This window comes from Bombus terrestris, chromosome 14 (assembly GCF_910591885.1).
Source record: "Bombus terrestris chromosome 14, iyBomTerr1.2, whole genome shotgun sequence".
Classification (NCBI taxonomy): domain Eukaryota; kingdom Metazoa; phylum Arthropoda; class Insecta; order Hymenoptera; family Apidae; genus Bombus; species Bombus terrestris.
This window is the reverse complement of record NC_063282.1, coordinates 8,573,424-8,591,327: the sequence shown is the minus strand read 5'-3', so window position 1 is coordinate 8,591,327 and position 17,904 is coordinate 8,573,424. Positions and strand designations below refer to the sequence as shown.

The 17,904-nt window shown below is 37.7% G+C and overlaps 1 protein-coding gene across 1 annotated transcript in view; it reads right to left on the bottom strand.

The window, feature by feature from the left end:
- The window catches only part of LOC100644907, a 162,645-nt gene that overhangs the window by 139,848 nt on the left and 4,893 nt on the right, over positions 1 to 17,904 (bottom strand). The window contains exon 2 of the mRNA XM_003400796.4: positions 13,880 to 14,389. Coding sequence (XP_003400844.1) covers positions 13,880 to 14,117 — 238 coding nt within the window. The 5' untranslated portion in view covers positions 14,118 to 14,389. The remainder of the gene's footprint in view (positions 1 to 13,879; positions 14,390 to 17,904) is intronic.

Genomic DNA, 17,904 nt, shown 5'->3' with positions numbered 1-17,904 from the left:
ATGGAAAAAGGAATTTTGTTGGATGACACCAACTATCATACTGCGATCTCGTTAAAAGAGAAATGAGAATGTTTTCTGGTTGCTCAATGAATTCGATTTCATTCTTAGCGGTATTATTAGACAGAATCGATTTTCATTTACATTAATCAATTTTTAATTTTTGGTTTCCCGTATTTTATACACTGTTCGTAAAAATTGAAACACGATACGAATGAAAAATATTTATTTTGTTTCAAAGCAATGCGACAGTTTCGAGAGAATTTAAGGCGAAAGCAAATTAATAAAAGAAATGAATATGACTTGTAAAATGGCTTGTGAACTAATACACTTACAATGATTCGTAAAATAATGAGAATATTAACGAAATTGCTTTGAAGTTATTTCTTCAGAGAAATGTACAATATCCACAGAATTTAATTCCGCCAAATTAATCGCAGGCAATTAGTTACGCTCTTTAATTGTTGAACTTTAGAAAAAATCAAATATTCGTTATTCTATTTAGAGATAAGAGATTTCCATGAAAAATTACAAAATGAGATTTCTTCTGTCGTTAAATTTACTTTATCTCGTTCCACTTGACGTGACGCGCAAATCTGATAACTGATCCACACAAACGCTGCGTTTCGGTATGCAAAAGATACCAGATAATATCTATTACAATACCCATGCACGATCATAAAACAACATCACAATAACTATGCACGAATATAAAACAATATCCTATAAATCTTGCAGAAGCCGGTAGTTTCCTCTGTTCGCTGTTCCTTTCTTTCCGACTTTCAGAATACTTCTTGGGTTTGAAAGAGGATACAGTTCTTTATTGATGTATCATTTTGACTAGGATTTAAATATGTTTAGCACGCGACAAACTCGAGCAGCGTTCAATCCTCGAGCTTAAAGTTCTCGAAACAACATAATTTCAGTCAAAATAGACATCGATTTCTAACTTCAAAACAAAATTCTTTCCCACTTTATGATTCGTTCACGAATTTTTAAATTGAAGGAATGGTACTAAAACAAAATCCGAAAATTGGTAGAATGACTAATGAATCTATTAATTCAAAGCGATGAATTGTATTTCGTTATTTTCCCAAGCGAATCATTTTCTAACACAATGATTGGTAAAAAGAAATTTCTTGATAACCTAGCATATTTTATGTATCGTAAAATATTGTTTAACGATGGATAAATACAGAAGTTCGCAACAGAGTTAACTCGACTATCTCGAAAACTGCTGTTCGCAAAACTTAATTTTCAAAACATCGATTTTTGTACACCAATTTAAAAAATAGCAGGGGTCGATAGAGAAGGTTTTGAAAAAACAAGCCAGATCGTGTTTACGATACACGATACAGAGTTAGAGTAATTTTTCCAACAAGCGTTTCCTCTTTTTATCGCCAACGAAATAAACATCGTATCTCCGTGAAATAAAAGTCCATAATCTTCGTAACTGAGTATCGAGATTTCTGAAACGATTCGGCCAGGACTATAAAAGGAAAACGGTCCTTTTTCCGCAACCCTCTCAAAACAAATAACTGTCGAGAGTGCCGATGGGCGACTGTCGAACGGTCAAAGTGCAATAAACGCTCGAAACTTTGGCATTCGATAGGTTCGTACCCGCGAAACGATGCGAGTCGTTTCGACAAGAAACATGGCTGTGTTTGTGATCGTTCGCGTACACGTATGCGCACAGGCCCCCACATATTTCTGCGTATAACGAGGGTGGGTCGGAAAATCGAGCGATAAAGATTGAATTCCGATATCCGAGTTGCTTGATTGGCAACCGAAATATTGACGGATCCAACTAAAGATTCGCTTTAATGAAATTCCCGTCTTACCCCCTCCCCCAATTAACACGCTTTTCTTTGTAAACATCTGTAATTTAATTTAATTTTTAATTAAAATCTTCTAAAGGAATTACAAAATTCATGCACAACTGAAGTATAACTGTAATTTAGGAGCATTTTAATAATGTTTGGCATAAAAACGAATAACTAGAGTTTAGTGGAACTGAACCGTAAATAAGGATTAAAGCACGACATTTACAGATGGTCCTAGCTCATAAGTTAAACAGTCATCCTATAAATTTAATCTCGTTTCAAGACTACCAAGTGCAGGGTTATCCTCGTTCAGGGATACATTAAAATAAACCGAACACAGCCAGCAAAGTACACGCTGCAAATGAATGTTTACCAACGGTCTGTACTACGACTGAAGCACACGTTTCGTGTCTATTCTGATGAATCTAACGTACGTATCTTGATGGCACGACGACAAATTTTCTTTGTTCGATCTTTCACAAGTGTAAACGATCGAATAACCGAAAATATTCTACATTGTACAAGAAGAATTATCGTATTCTTTTAATAAAATATTCGACTAATGAAGAGATATTTCTAGACAATTTTAACGAGGCACTTTCGGGACTGTTAACTACACGTTCATATAATTTTCATTTATCTGTATCATCGCGTAATCTCGCAGTCGTAACTTCCACTTCAATAAATCTAGCAAAATTAGCTCGCAACTAGACAATCCTATTTATGAATGAATGAAAGCTTATGATTCTCGTGTGCAGTCTCTACGCGGACACTGATTCGACGTGTCAATATTTGAATGAAAAACGTATAGTTCCATCGAAACTTTGTGCCGACTATTTCAACTTCATAGATAGTCATATCGCGAATATCCGGACGTACGAACTGCATTCGCTTTTCAAACAGTAATCAGAAAGCGCTTACGGGAAATCTATAGCACGTCTAATCCTCCATCTTTTTCAATAAACCTGTATAATATAACCCAGTTCTAAGGTACACGACAAGCGAATAAAATGTTTACAAAATTTGTTCATGGCCGATTATAAAAAGGTTTCGCAAACGAAAGATATGAGGAAAAATTTTTTGCAAAAGCTCACTGCCATTTCACGAACGTGTGTTTTTGAATCTAGCGTAGCTATCGATTTTTACATATCGCGCATTGTGTAAAGGATTTGAGACCGACAAAATACGAATTTTTTTTTTTTTAAACGCCAATTCTATACCGTGAATTACAGATATTTCTTGCAATATCATATCGACGAACGATATGAAAGAACAGTACTTTCCAAACAGCGAATTAATGAGAAAACTTCTAATCCGCGATAATCGTGTTAACAATGAATGAGTAAGGTGATTTATGTCGATTGTATCTTTTAACCAAAACTTGCGCGATTCTCACATAATGCTTTACAACGGTTCGCACTTGGCCCCAACATTTTACATCCACTTCGAGCTTCAAGTTTCACCGTTCCGTGAGAAAATCACCAGAAAGTCTTTCGTTCCCGACTAATGAAATTTGAAAATCAATATTGGAACTTCAATGAAATGAATACGACATTCATATATTGTAATAAGAAGCATCGTATACGCTAACAATAATACAGGCGGCTTTCATTCAACTCTTATAATAATACTCTCGTTTTAATTATCAATTAAAATCGTGATTCAGAAAACGATGTAATAATTTTCTAATGATATTTAGTATTTATAATTATGATATAAAGTATTTTCTAATGATTAACGAACGTATTTTTGAAATAAAGTAACCGGACCAACGTAGTAAAATTTTAACAGAGGAGTAGAAGCTATTTGAAACCTATCCCAATGACGTCATTAGACTAAAAGCTCCCCGAAATTGCAAATCAAGTAAAAATAGATGGGATCAGGTGGTAAGTCGAAAAAAGTTTTCCCGTGTCGAGTGCTTGTCGATTCCACAATCTACGGCACTGAGAACCACACCGAACATCTGGTACATGGCACCGTCCCATCAGGTAGTCGATCCAAGTTTCTTGCTGCTTACCACACCCTCTCGCCGCCCTTTTGCTACCCTTATGCGCACGACATTCTTTCCCTTTTTATCCCGCTGTCTGTGACAATGCCGCAAGAAAATCCAGCAGATTTTCTTAGATTTCTCGAAACCACGAACTGAAAGGACTGGAATTACAACCACGTCGATCGTCAAATGTCAAGTGTGTAAGCACAATTAGGAATTACCCCCATTGACTATCGTTCGATCCAATTTCCCTAATTTCGCTCTTCCATTCCAACATATCGTGCCGTTTATTTAAATTTCACCGATTTTCTACGAAATTACTCGATTATAGAGCCGAAGCAAATGGCCAAACGGGCTTGAATTGGATCTTTTATTGTGTAAAAATTAGTAATTGTAATTAGAGTAACTTTATTGATTTAATTGTTTTAAACGCTTTGGTTTCTAGTGGAGATTACCTGTCAGTGGCAAACGTAAACATGTTGGAAATGAAATAAAGTTCTTCGCCGGAGCGGTCAAATAACGGTGTTTGTCCCCGTGAATGTGTCAATAGTAAAGTGTTTCGACGTTAACCGTGGAAAAGGGGACGCGCAGACGCACCTTCAGAAACAATATTTAATGAAACCGAAGAAAGCTTTTAAGATGGAGGTACCGGAAAGCTTTTAGTTGTATTACGACCAGAAAATTGCTTTAATCTATCCCAGTAGCACGTAATCCTATAAATGAAAAACACAATCAATGCTCGCAACGCAATTTCCTAAATTGTAGTTTCCCTTTTCATTTTAATTAATGACGTTTCAATCGATCATCTGACAATTCTGAAGCTATCGTACATCGTTTCCTAAATTTATATTCGAATTCTCGAGGAACAGAAATAAAAAAAACAAAATGTTGAATTAAATTAGTCTGCCCAAATATTCTCCATACATTCACGAAAAAAGGTAAAACAATTTAACGTATTTTGTTTCATGCATAAAATTCATTGGCATAAAAATGGTATGTTTTGTTTTACACGTCGCGATAAAGAATTCAAAGCAACAACTAAAAAATTGGAAAGCAACGAAGATCAGACGGTCAAATTTTTGACGTCCACGTGTATCTGCAACGCAGCAGGGCGTAAACGCACACATGTAAACCTAAAGCCGCGATAAAATTGTGCATGCATACTTTTATTCAACATTTTATATGAAATAGGAAAAAAGTCACATTTTTTACACTAAAGCTATGTTTGCCGCCATCTCATTTCTTTTACCTTTCTCTCGATATTACCACACAGTTTTCAACAAAATACGAAAGCTCGTAACTTTACAGAAGGCAGAATATTTTGCAAGTCGACATGATACCAAAAACTAAAAAATTTCCATATATCTCCCTTTAAAATATTTCAATGTTCTCATAATTTTCGTAAAGCTTCTTTGCCAAACGTTTTCGAAGTTTATAATAACGTTGCTGCAGATTTGAACTAAAATTCATGATGACATATATTTCCACGTCGTCGTTAATTTTGATAGTGACGAGCATAAAAAAAAGTTCCGGTGGATGAATCTAATTCTGTTATATCTCGACGCTCTCGAGAATTCTTTGATTGACACCCCGTAGCTTTACCGGTCGTACGTTGCCGATAATTGAATAATCCCGACAACTGCAATCACGTAATTGCGTGACTAACAGCGACGGCAGCTTGCACTCGCACCAGCCACGATCAACATCAAATTTCATTGGGTGGCATTTAACGAGGCTTACCGGCAAGATTATTCAAATTTCCGTTTGTCCAGAGGAGTAACTACTGGGAAGCTTCGCCGCAAGCTCAAGTACAAATAAAAGAAAAGCCGTGGCTGGTGAGACCGATAGGACGAAACAAGAGGGAACGGACTCTGATTAAATTGCTTTGGTGCAAGGCCGAGGGCGAGAAAGAGGATTTCGCGATAGAGAAACCGGTAGACGAAACGAGAGATCGAAATAACGAGAAACAACGAAAGGGAAAAGCAAAATAAAATAAAAACCGGGAAAAGAAAAAGAGGAACAGTGGAGATGGGAAACAAGGGCGGAGGGAAGACTATTTTCTCGATTTAAGGAAAAGTTCAAGAGGGAATCGTTTCTTTGGGGGAAAGCTTGGTGAATGGAGAAACAAAATTGTAAGCTAGCAAAGCTGAGGACTTTTCAGGAAGTTTAGCATCTGTAGACCAGTTTAATTTTGCGTGCAACAAGAAAACTTTGTTTAAGTTACCATCGTTCCTTTGCTAGATTACAAAGGAAGAAACTCGGCGAAACTTCACTGCTCGTTTCCTCCAACATTGTACGTTTTACTTTAAGCTTTCGTAAAATGATGCGATTCGTTAAAATAATTTTTATATCGAATTATCGTCGCGACGAGGTACAAAACATGGTGAGCTCTCACACACTGTAAAATTTCCAGATTATTTCGGTCATAATTTACCATCTGCAGTACTTATTATACGAAGGACGGGCATCTTTTGCATTCTAAGAGAACAACGACTAAGTTTACATTTTAGTAAATGTATTTCGATCATATTTCGCATTTCAGAGGAGGTAGTTGATGAATTGCTTTTTTATTAGAATTTTCAGTTGAATTTTCATCTGAATGAATAATTTTAACGTAATTGTCATTTTTCTAAATACTCTCTCAATTTTATGATGTTGAAAATTTTCACCAAAATTTATGATCAAATATATTATACTTCAACGTAATCGTCTTTTGCGACGAACCGGTGATGCACAAACAAATTGCTAAACTATTATCCGGCTTGACAAGTTTCTCACAGCGAGAAGCTTAATCGATCAATGGGTTTTGTTTCAATCAAGTGTTAATTACGTTAAATTGTAACAACAGAATAAAAATCAATGAGTGTAAAGCAGATTAATGTCATTTCTTTGCTTAATTATTAACGATAAACTAGTAAATTAACCTAGTGGATCCACAGAGTAATCTGCTATGAAAATGAGGATACCTAATCTTTAATCAGACATTGGCTAATTGTTTGCCAGTAATTATTTTAATTAAGTCCTAGTGAGTATCAGATTACTCAAAACAAGCTACAAACTAATTTAACAAACATAATATGGGTCACATGTCAACTAAATACGTTACATAATATTACAATTTTACAGCAATTAATGCCAATTAAATATCTCATATTCACAAACATTATTATCATCATAACCTTACATTACTACAGCAACTAATTCAAATAAATTTGCATTCGTTAATGCAAAAATTAATAAATGCATATTATTTCATTAATGAATGCGAAGTTTCCACATCAAAGAGAATAATAAATTTGATTTATCAAAGAGCAGAAATCAATAATTATCATCATGTTATATTACCCCACGAATTTTCATCCAACATAACAAACAAAAATTTGACAACTTAGAGAATGAACATCTGCGAAGAATTATCTTCGCGGTCAGATATCTACCAACAAAGAAAGGAATCTCGGATTAAGGTAAAATTTTATCCGAATCTGCGAATTTCCAACTGCTCGGCGATTTAATTTAGAGTATTCAGAGCACTCGTTAGAAGTTAATACGACTCCGTTAGTCGCGTTTTGCCCGTTTATTTTCAATTTTCCTCCCTTAAGCTCTCTCCTCTATTTCTCTCTCTCTCTCTTTCTCTCTCTGTCTCTTGGCTTCTTTCTCCAGTTGGCAACGAAAGCTTTCTTCCGCAACAGTTCTACCTCGTCCAGAAAGAGTCGTCTCGGATGGGCGCGTTTTCTCTCCTCCCCTCCCCCCAGAGAAAGCGGACAGCACTCCGCGAGCGGAATTTTAAACGAGTGGATCCAGGAAATTAGGAAGATTTGATCAGTCGGTGCTGGAATTACAAATAATCTCATTATTGTGGCGAGGGTGCACTCCACGTCGAGACAGTTGCGATTTATATTGTCGAATTTCCTCTTTCTTATCCATCGCTAAAAACGCGTACACGTGGCCAGTAAACTGAGGAGAAAGAAGTCATTAGACGATATAAATTGGCGATCGACGATTCTCGAGCAATCCTTTCAAGAAGTTTTCTTTTTCTTAATTAAGAGAAAGATTTAGTAGCAAAGGGAAACTAACATTGGAGCAAACATTTTTTATGGAATAAGCGGGAAGAATCACGTAAGTTTGATAATTGTGAAAAATGGTTTTGTACGTTGAGATATAGAGCAATCTCTTAGGAGTATGTACTAATAAAATGATATATATCTACTGGAAGAAATTAAGGTTTCTGTAGCAAAATTCTGCAAAAATTCTACGTGATTTTCTCTTGAGAAAAATTGTTGGTTACATTTTTGTATCAATAGCGTTAATTTTTGATTAGGTGTAAATGGAGTAATTGTACTTGTATGCAAACGTTAATATACTGAATGAAACACGGCGGTCTTTAGGGAACGGCATTGCACGCTCTTTGCCCATACACCACTCTGAATGGATCTACTAAATAAATTAAGGTAACCTCCTTGGTTACTTGGATACCCTACATCGCAAACTTTCTCCGACGTGGATTTAAAATTGTTCGTGAATGAATCGCAAAACGGCTTTTAGTTTTAGGTAAAATTTCATAATTTAAGAAAGTATCAAAGATCCATTTGTTATTCTGCGAAGGCACGATCGAAGCAGCTTAAACTTAAAGGGAATTGTTGTTAAATTCCCATCTCTACTATCGTATCTAAATAATTAACAACTTCGTTAATATTTGTTTGAAACTTTAGACTCGAAGTAGGTAGTCACCGTTTCATTGAAATTTCTCATTTCAACTCTTATTTATAATTTCTCAAATCTAGCAACGAGTCGATGAAACCATCAGCTTCAAATCAGAAATTCACAGTGAACGTACCGCCACTGTTTAGTTATTTATATTTATATTTATGATTCATCAAATGTGTATTTCGATGTTGGAGAAAAGTAGAGCTCGTTACGTTCCCGATAATTAATTACCTTTGATAAAACTGTGGAACATCAACGATTTGTCTCCATTGAGAAGGCGACTTATCAGGTTGTACGGCTTACGATACGCGCCAAGAAGAATAGTCAGCCGATGGAAGAAGAAGCGGCGGGCGAAAATGAAAATAAAAGACAAAAGGGTGAATTGCGACGACGGGCTAAAAGAAATACACACACCACTTTGTCGTCATCCTTTGGCTATCGAGCCATTCATCAATTGTTTTATAATATCGTTACGTCGTTTGTCAATGTTTTTGCTTCTGCTCCTTGAAAAATGAATTCGGAAGCCGTTTACGGTTCGACTCTGGAAACAGCTGCCGAGGAAACCACGGGTCTTTTCGCAACTAATCGTTAACCGTCCACATGGAAAATGGCTGGATTCCTTTTTCGACCGAGATTCTAAGCTCTACGTGCGATCGTGCTTCGGTGGCAAATTGAAGGAAATTTCTCCTGTTTCTTTATTGCGGGAGTAATAGGATTTCGTCGAGTATATGAAGAGTGTTTGGGAACTGATAAAAATTCGACTTACGAATACGTATCTGGTTTAGAGTGTCTGAACCATTTGCTTGAAATCGTATGAATAAAATTGGACGGGCGTGTCTGAATGCCTTTCAAGGATGACTGTAACCAGTAGAGAAAGCAGAAAATTGTACGAAGGGAAAAAATACGTGTGCAAGCTTAAAAAATGAGATCTGCCGAAAATGATATATTTTAAGTAGCGTTTAACACCTCGTGTTAAGCAATAAAACGAATAGCGAAACTCCAAATTCCCCGGGATATAACCGGAATGTGGTCACCGTATGATTCGCGCATTGATATACGGTTTAGTTACTTGTTCGTGACGTAATTTGATTACTTTAAAGACTACCATCATGTTAGTTAGCACGAAATTGCGGTAATCGGTCAATTAGCATGGTTTAATCATTTGCAGATCTGCCAATCAGTACACCCTTGTATTCGATTGAGATCAATACGCGACATAGAATTGGGCTTAACGTTACAGTCAACATATAATGCTGATCATTAATACGAATAGCACTATATAATCCTGTCAAAGCACTCTGTACCGTTCAATTTTAACAAGACATTATACCTTCCCATCGATACGTTGAAAATTCGCGAAACACGAATCTCTAATTTAAAAAGGAACGAAAATACAATATTAATTTTCCAAATAACATACGAATATCTATCAATATTACCCACTAGCAATATTAAATTACATAATTACCGGTCTCCCGACCATTAAATCACGTTAACCTGTATTTTCCCCTATCGTGTTCGCAATCACGTTGTCCTAGTTTCCACGAGTAGGAGATCAGTAGTAACAATACGAGCATAGTCAGACGGAAAAGTGGTAATGTCTCGCAACGTAGCACCGGCTCGTCGCTATTTCGGAACGATGCCGAGCATTTTATTTAATGTCTATCATTAGTCAACGATCCATTGGAAATCAGCGTGCTCGTCGCGATTCTTACGAGGATTCGTCGGCAGCGGAACGAAAACCGACCGATGACGAAGATAATAAGGACTCGTTAGCAACCCTGGTAGATTTTGCGGAAGACCGAGCTCGCTTCCCAGGCCAAATTCTACCAACTTTTTCCGGCCCGATTGCGCCCGCTTCCGCACGCTCCGCGAGATCAGCTTTTTAAAATGCCGGTAATTTCCATTTTTAACGAGCCAGGATGGAATCCCCAGGCGTTACGTCAGATTTATCTTCCCCGCTCTAACGGGTCTGATCGCATAAGGGAAATTAATCGTGTGAAACTGCAGGGAAAACCTCCGCTGGGCTTTTCTAAAGAAAGAAAAGGAAATGGACTTTTGTTGGCAAGTGAAGAAAACGACGTATCATCGACCACGAAGATAAACTCGAGAAGCCTCTTGTAAGTTACGATATGTTACTTTAACGTTTCTTTTAGAAATGACGAGACGATAATTTGAGAAATAACGATGACCAGAATCATTATATAATATTATGTTATATCGTATTAAAAAGAATTTGTCTTTAGTTAGAGATTTAGTTTAGGAGAATTCTTTTCTTTTCCTCTAAATAGAGAACAATTTTCGTAATTCTCTAGAGATTGTCATTTGAAAACAACTAAATCGCTATATGGTTTCTTAAACATTCCTGGAAACTTTGCACACGAGTTTGATTTCCCGGTAGGTGGATTTCTCTTACGGTTGCTTCAAGAATCTCATCCGTGCTGGTATGTCAGGTCGTGGAGACGAAGAAAAAAGAGAAAGACAACAATGCCGAACAGCACAAGACTCTGATCCCAGGGGAATACAGGAGGAAGAGCATCCGATGTCTCACTTGCAACTTGGACTGACCCTCTCCGTGTGTTTTCCTTCTATTCATCGAAACTGGATCTCAGTTCTGAACATCGCCAAGAAAACAACGGGAGAGAGTGAAATACAGAACTTCGGTCTCCGAGTTGAAAGATTAACCCAAGTTTTGAGATCATTGTGAAAGACTGTTGCCATATGGACGAAAGAGATAAAACGTGGTTCGAAGTACTGTTCTTTTATAATTGAAAAGCAATGTCTTGATCAGTCCATTCAGCTTCTAAAGGTATAAGAAAATAAGCCTGTCCTATCGAAGAATCGCACACACTCACTTACATCGTTAATCAGTAGATAGTAGCTAGGCTACAAAAAACTAAAACTACAAAAAGGAACAGAAAACGTAGCGATAAACTAATGTGTAACGTCGGCACACCCATGCAAGGATACACGTACGACATACATAGAGCGGATGGCAGAAAAAAAAATCTTGGACCACGGCAAGGAAAGTAAGAAAAAGGAAAGCAGACGAGGAAGACACGGGCGCCGAGAACGTAGGAGAGACAAGAAAAGAAATAAAAGTGGAAAGCTCCTGGTCGAGCGAGCGAGACGAGACAGCAAGGGAAATAAAAAGAAATTGTCATCGTCCGGGTGGTTGCAACCACCCTTGTAACCGTGCCCCTTTCTCTCGAGCTTTCCTCGACCCCGCTTTACAGCCACTGTCATTTGTTTTTACGTTCGCTCGACGCCGTTCCTGAAAATCCTTCGCCTGTCGCAAACGCTATTCACCCCTCCTTGTCCTGCGAGATTTCGTCCTAGAGTTGAGAGACAACGTGGGCCCGCTCGTCGAGAAAAGTTCAAACGCGGTGGCAATCTCCGGGATCCCCTCTCTTTTCTTCTTACTGAGTAAGAAGAACGCGTAAAGCTGACAGAAAATTTCGAAGTCTCTAGATAAAGGTGTCCCACCCTTCCCTGCCGCCCCTTCTGTTGAAGTTGCCATGAGTGGGCACGCTTTCTCAGAAGCGCGGAACGCGCGTGAGAACTTTCAGCGATGTTTTCTATATTTGTCGGTGTTGAACTTACGAGGAAAGTTTTCGGATGAAATTCTGTTCAACTGCAAGATCAACCGAGGATCTCGGCCAGGATTAACTCAGCTGGGATATTGACTTTGTGAAAATGTCTGATAGACATCTGTAACGTTCAGACTTTCTAAGAAACTATTCCCCTAGATGATTTACCTGAGATCGTCATGTTTTTCCTCGAAATGTGCTTTAAAAAGTTTGACATTTCATTTTAGATTTCCTCGGTCGAGGATAAAATTTTTGGAAATTTTAAAAAGTATTTCCTCGATCGAGGAAAGAATTTTTTGGAACGTTGAAAAGCCACCATGGCATTGAAAAGATGTGTAATTCAGTTTTTTAAATTGGGCGACAATTTTATCGGAGAGCGAAAGGTTTTATAAAAGAATGAGGCTGATGGGAGATCTTGAAGATCTTTTGAATAGGGGTTTTCTGCTTGAACTTCGCGAGAAGTTTCATGAGAAAATAGAGAAAAAGGTTGAGGTTTGGCGAACACTCGCTAGAAAGATAGAAGTTGAAGACAAAGGGTATCGCGTATTAATTCTGTCAGACTATTTAATTAGCAAGGCCTAAGTAGGGAAGATAAGAGTTTAATGAATACAGATAGCCTTGTAATCCTAACAGTTTTCCTCTCCCACCTTATCTGCTTCTTCGTTCGTTGTTAAAAGAACAATGGAACGAAGTGAGAACCTCCCAGCAAGAATAAAATTGTTACTTGCTACCGAATTTCTCTCACCCCTTTTAGTTTTTAGCTATCCAGATTTTATAAAAAAGTTTTACTAAATACAGAATAATTTCATCATGTTGTCAAATATTACTTTCCAAAATATTGTTTCTCTTGTAGTATCGCGGACAGATTGTCTAAGAAATATCGGGTGAACCATAAACAATGTTGAGAGAAAGCCTAAGTGCGAACAGGCCAAGAGGATCTGGAAATTTCAATGGGCCGAGCGGCCCATCGACGGCCCAGTGTCGTCGGTCCTTCAGTCGAATAGTTACGCGGAAGAAGGCCTATGTGACCATGACCGCGGACGGTTACAGAACACGTATGTGGTGAGACTATGAGAAGAGACAAAGGGGTGCTTACGGGGAAAGGACGAATTAATAAATAGTCGTTAACTGATAGTCGAGTTGTGAGGAGTGAAGAGTTGAGTTGCCGAGTTGTTGTGAGTCGTTAACTAAGAGTCGAGGTGCGAGGAGTGAAGAGTTGAGTTGCCGAGTTGTTATGAGTTGTAAACTATTAGTTGTGAGTTATGAATTATCCATTTAGTTGTCTTAATTATGTTGCACATTACTGCAATTAGTTCACGTTAAATAACCATCGTTTCCTGTTTAATCCATTGTAAATAGATCCATCTATCAATAAACTTATCATATAGGATAGAATATCATTGGAAACCATAATTTCTAATATTTCTGAATAGATAAATCCTATACTCTAATAGGCCTATTCGAAAATTATGAAATCTAAGATCTCTGTTTTATTTTCAAAGCTTACTTAACACGTTTGTAGTCGGTAATTTTGAAAAAAATCTTAAAGAAAATCGCAAGTTCTTATAGTTAAAATAAACATGTGTATCTGAAGAGGTTGCAAATATATTAGAGTCATTGATAGATGTTCTACCTACTCATGTTTCACTCGCGGTGTTAATACAAAAATTACTACTTTATATTACATTTCGCCATATCACTTATCAACTAGACCATAACAGAGCTCCAAATTAATCCTGCAAAAATTACATCGGCAAAAGGAAAAAGCTACTCACTCAATGTTACGTTGGGAGGCCCCACGATCTTCGGACAGACCAAGAAGAGCCCCAAGTTAAATCGCACGCTCACGACATTAGCAAAGTTACGTGGTTGAAAAGGACTATTCAATTTTTCCTCAGTGTGAAGCCAAGCAGGACCGACGAGCGCTGTGCTGAGAGCAGCGAGCGCCGCGATTCCACAAACCACGCCACATCTGGTCAATCTGATGCCACCAGGGCCACCCGAGCAGCACATCTTCGTCTATGGGATTCCGCACTCTCTTCAGGAAAACATTCTACATAATCTATGGAATCATCTCACCGATTTCAACCATCCTCTCCTTTCTTTTCGGCTAGAAACTTCTCGCGAACTTCGACACATTCTTATACGATTTGTTCTCAAGTTCAATACACTGTCTTTCTTCTTGAGTCACTTTTATACTTAAAGTTTCACGTATTCATCATAGTGCGTCCTTGAATACAAAACTACGCTCCTGGAATGGCGTCTTATTGTTTCCGTTAAGCATCCTAGAAAGGACAAAATGAAAAACAAAGTTAGTACTTCATTGAAAACATAATTTAAATAAATAAATTATATATATATTTATTTATATTTATATAGGTAAATATTTCTCAGTGATTTCTCCTTGCAAAATTTTTGATATTATAAAAAGATAATATTACATATTACATATCATGATTGTTAAAGAAGATGAATATGAATATGATAAAGGTTCTCGATTTTCACAGCGAATTTAAACGTAGGATGTTTCAAGCCAGTGGCCATTTGTCGCTCAGCTAACGATACTGTCGTTCTCGTTCGACGAAAGCGAATAATCCGACCACGATAAGCGAGTTTGACTTTATCGTACGCCTCTTGGGAATCTTTCTCGTGACCGTCGCGTGCCACCGCCGTTTAATTCGCAATGAGAATTCTCGCGGTTGGTGCTCAACACTGATTCCCACGTTGAAACGAAAGTTGTAGTCGCGAGCAAATAATTGATTGAGGAACGTTTGCAATCAAATTGAAAGTTTTCCCTGTCAAACGCTGTCAGCGCGTCAACATCAAATAATTTTTTTCTTTCATGCAAAACAAACTAAAAAGCGTTGACGTTATTGCAACGGTATAGAGTTACTTGATACTCGTTTAACTTTGTTTTTTCATTCAAATCCCATCTGTTTGGATTAAATAAAAATAGTGGAAATAAAATGAAAGACAAAACGAAATACCTCTGAAATAAATATTTGTTATCATTTTCTAATATCTGATAGCGTTTCGTTTCGACCAATCACTCTTACAGAAAACGAAATGCAACGTAAAACTGATCGATGCTACAGTTCTGACGGGGCGGCCGTTCATCGTTTTCGAAACTGGCATTCGGTTGAACAAAGAATAGCGCAGCCGGTTGTTTACCGGATCAGAAATGTCACTGAGCTAGTTTTATCGATGCTGGTGTCGGAACAGCGGATGTTCCGACACGGACGCGTACGGAATTCGTTGACTGTGAAACAGATCAGACTGACAACGGTCCGGATAGATGAAAAAGGGGGATGGAAAAAAAAACCACCGCGTGAATTTGTTTTAAATGGCGAGCAACGCTAACTGCTGCGACCAACCGCTTCATGAATGATAGACATATGCCCACCTGGATTCCATTCGATCCTTAATATTCTCAAAGAAACCTGATCCAATCTAAATTTTTATTCCATTCGTTATGGATAAAATCTGGATTTATCCTGTTCACGGTTCAATTCCCTCTGGTACGAAGCTTATTCAAAGCGAGAAAAGATAATGAAATTCTTGTTACAATTGGGGTTTTGTACGATAAATTAATATCGTTACTGATATTCCAGAGAATCAATTTTAATACTAGACGGTTTTGTCCAATTTTTCACCGTTTGGTCCACTTTGCGCGGATATTATCATAAGACTCTAAGAATTTCTACTACTCCTCCTTTCGCAAGTCCTTTATTTGATAAAATATATGAAATTAACGAACACGTCAATAAAATTGGTATCAGCAGATTACGTATTGCAACTTTGTTTATATTTCGCCGATAATCATTATTTTATGTGTGTTATTTTAGTAGATAACATACCAAACGGGCCAATATTCCCGAACTTTCTCCAAACACGTCTTTCATAGGATGACAAACATAAATTATACCATAAAACCATCTGTTCCTGACACGTTTGAAACAGCATCGAGGAATGCCGTTTCGATTTTAAGTAGAAGCGTTTGATACCTGTCGGCTCGTATTTTTCACACTTGGCGTAATTTTACGATACAATGAAACCGCAGCTTATAACCGGTGACCTGATGTTTGAGCGACGCGCATGCAGCGGAATAAAGCTTTTTCGAAACGGCACCGGGTGGCATCGTAAACGGGAATTTACTTCCGCGAGAATATTTCCGTCTTCGTAAATATAGCCCCGGCGACTTCCTGTCGTCGCGCAAATTTCCGCCGAGAAGTTTACACCGTTCGCCCGTTCTAAGCAGCTGTGCCACCAGCACTCATTGAAATCCACGGATTTTCGGAAGTTACGCCTCGCAAATTGCCCCGCTCTCTTTTCTAACCGTCGTCGTCTACATTCTCGCTGTCGATTCAACTTTTCGATCGTATTAACCCACTTTCTCTTTTTTGTTTATAATTTCGCCGAACCGTCTGAGGAATTACGGAAGCTTCATTAGCAAGAGGCAACGTCGATTTATCGACGAGTATTTTAATGAGCTCCTTCTAAAGGGCAATTTTATTCCTCTAACTGGGTCACCAGGAAGGGAACGAAACGAAACGAAAGAGACAATGACAATGAGAGATTCCTTATTTCTTCGAAGCACTAACAGCCAGGGAAATATCAGAGATTCCAGATATTAAAGACTTAGAAGCAGAAAGTGGTGATCCTATCGATCGAAGGATAACGTAAAGCACATAAAATTACCGAGTCGTGGAGCAAAGAGATGGCTCGGTAAAAGGTGTCGTCACGCTCGTACTCATTTTCCAATCGGACGTTTATTATTTTTGTCCCGATATAAAAATGAATATTTACGGTCCGTTATAAAAATAATTATCCGATAATAAGAATGAGTTTATGGAACATCATCGCAAAGTCGGTACTTCAACTCGAGAAATAAAAGCTTGGTAGAAAAATGGATAGTCGCGAGTCTGATGATTTACTGTCCTTGCGAACAATTAATTCATTTCACTGGCTAATGAAAATATAAAATATGATATTACCATTATTGTTTCGTTTTTTCTGGTTTTCTCACTCATAGACAATATCGGGAAGTACTAATAAGAAACCAATTAAATCGAACAGATATCGCAGACTTTGGAATATAAGAATCCTATTGCTCGTACTGTTCTCTATTATTCGGTTATTCCATACTCGTGCACGAGAACGTTAAGTAATACGAAAAAAGAACTCAAGTTTCCTCCGAGACCCGACCGAACCACCCACGATGTGGGAAATGTGGTGGCGATAATGGTACTCCTCCTAGCATCCGCATACCGCGATCACTAGCTGGGTGGTAGGCACCTTTTTCAACCACCACGATAACGGCAATTGGAATTAATTTCTTCGAGAGCGGGCAAACGTTTTAATGGTTTCTCTGCATAACTAAAAAACCATTAACGGTCTGCACCTATCGTTTTCCCCAGACCGCACTGTTCCATCCAAGAATGGCGCGTTTTTCAACTCTCTTCAAAACGATTTCTGCTTCTCATCGAAATTCGCAGCTTTTCCCATTCTAGCTCGACAAATATTCAATTTTATCGTGTTACTTTTTCATTTACAATATACCTCCTGCTTCTACAATGAAAAAATTATATGTTGAATGCAATTTAAGTCAGAGAAGATAGCTCAGCTCAGTGAAAGATTTCAACGATATATTATTTTGAAACAAATTCTTTGTTTTATTTTTGTTTTCTTCTTGTTTTCAATAGAAAGAAAGATAATGTATTTGCTTTAATTAATTTAACATGTACAAAAAAATTTGTAGGTATAGATAAAGTAGTATTTTCATTAAAATGGTCATGTGATG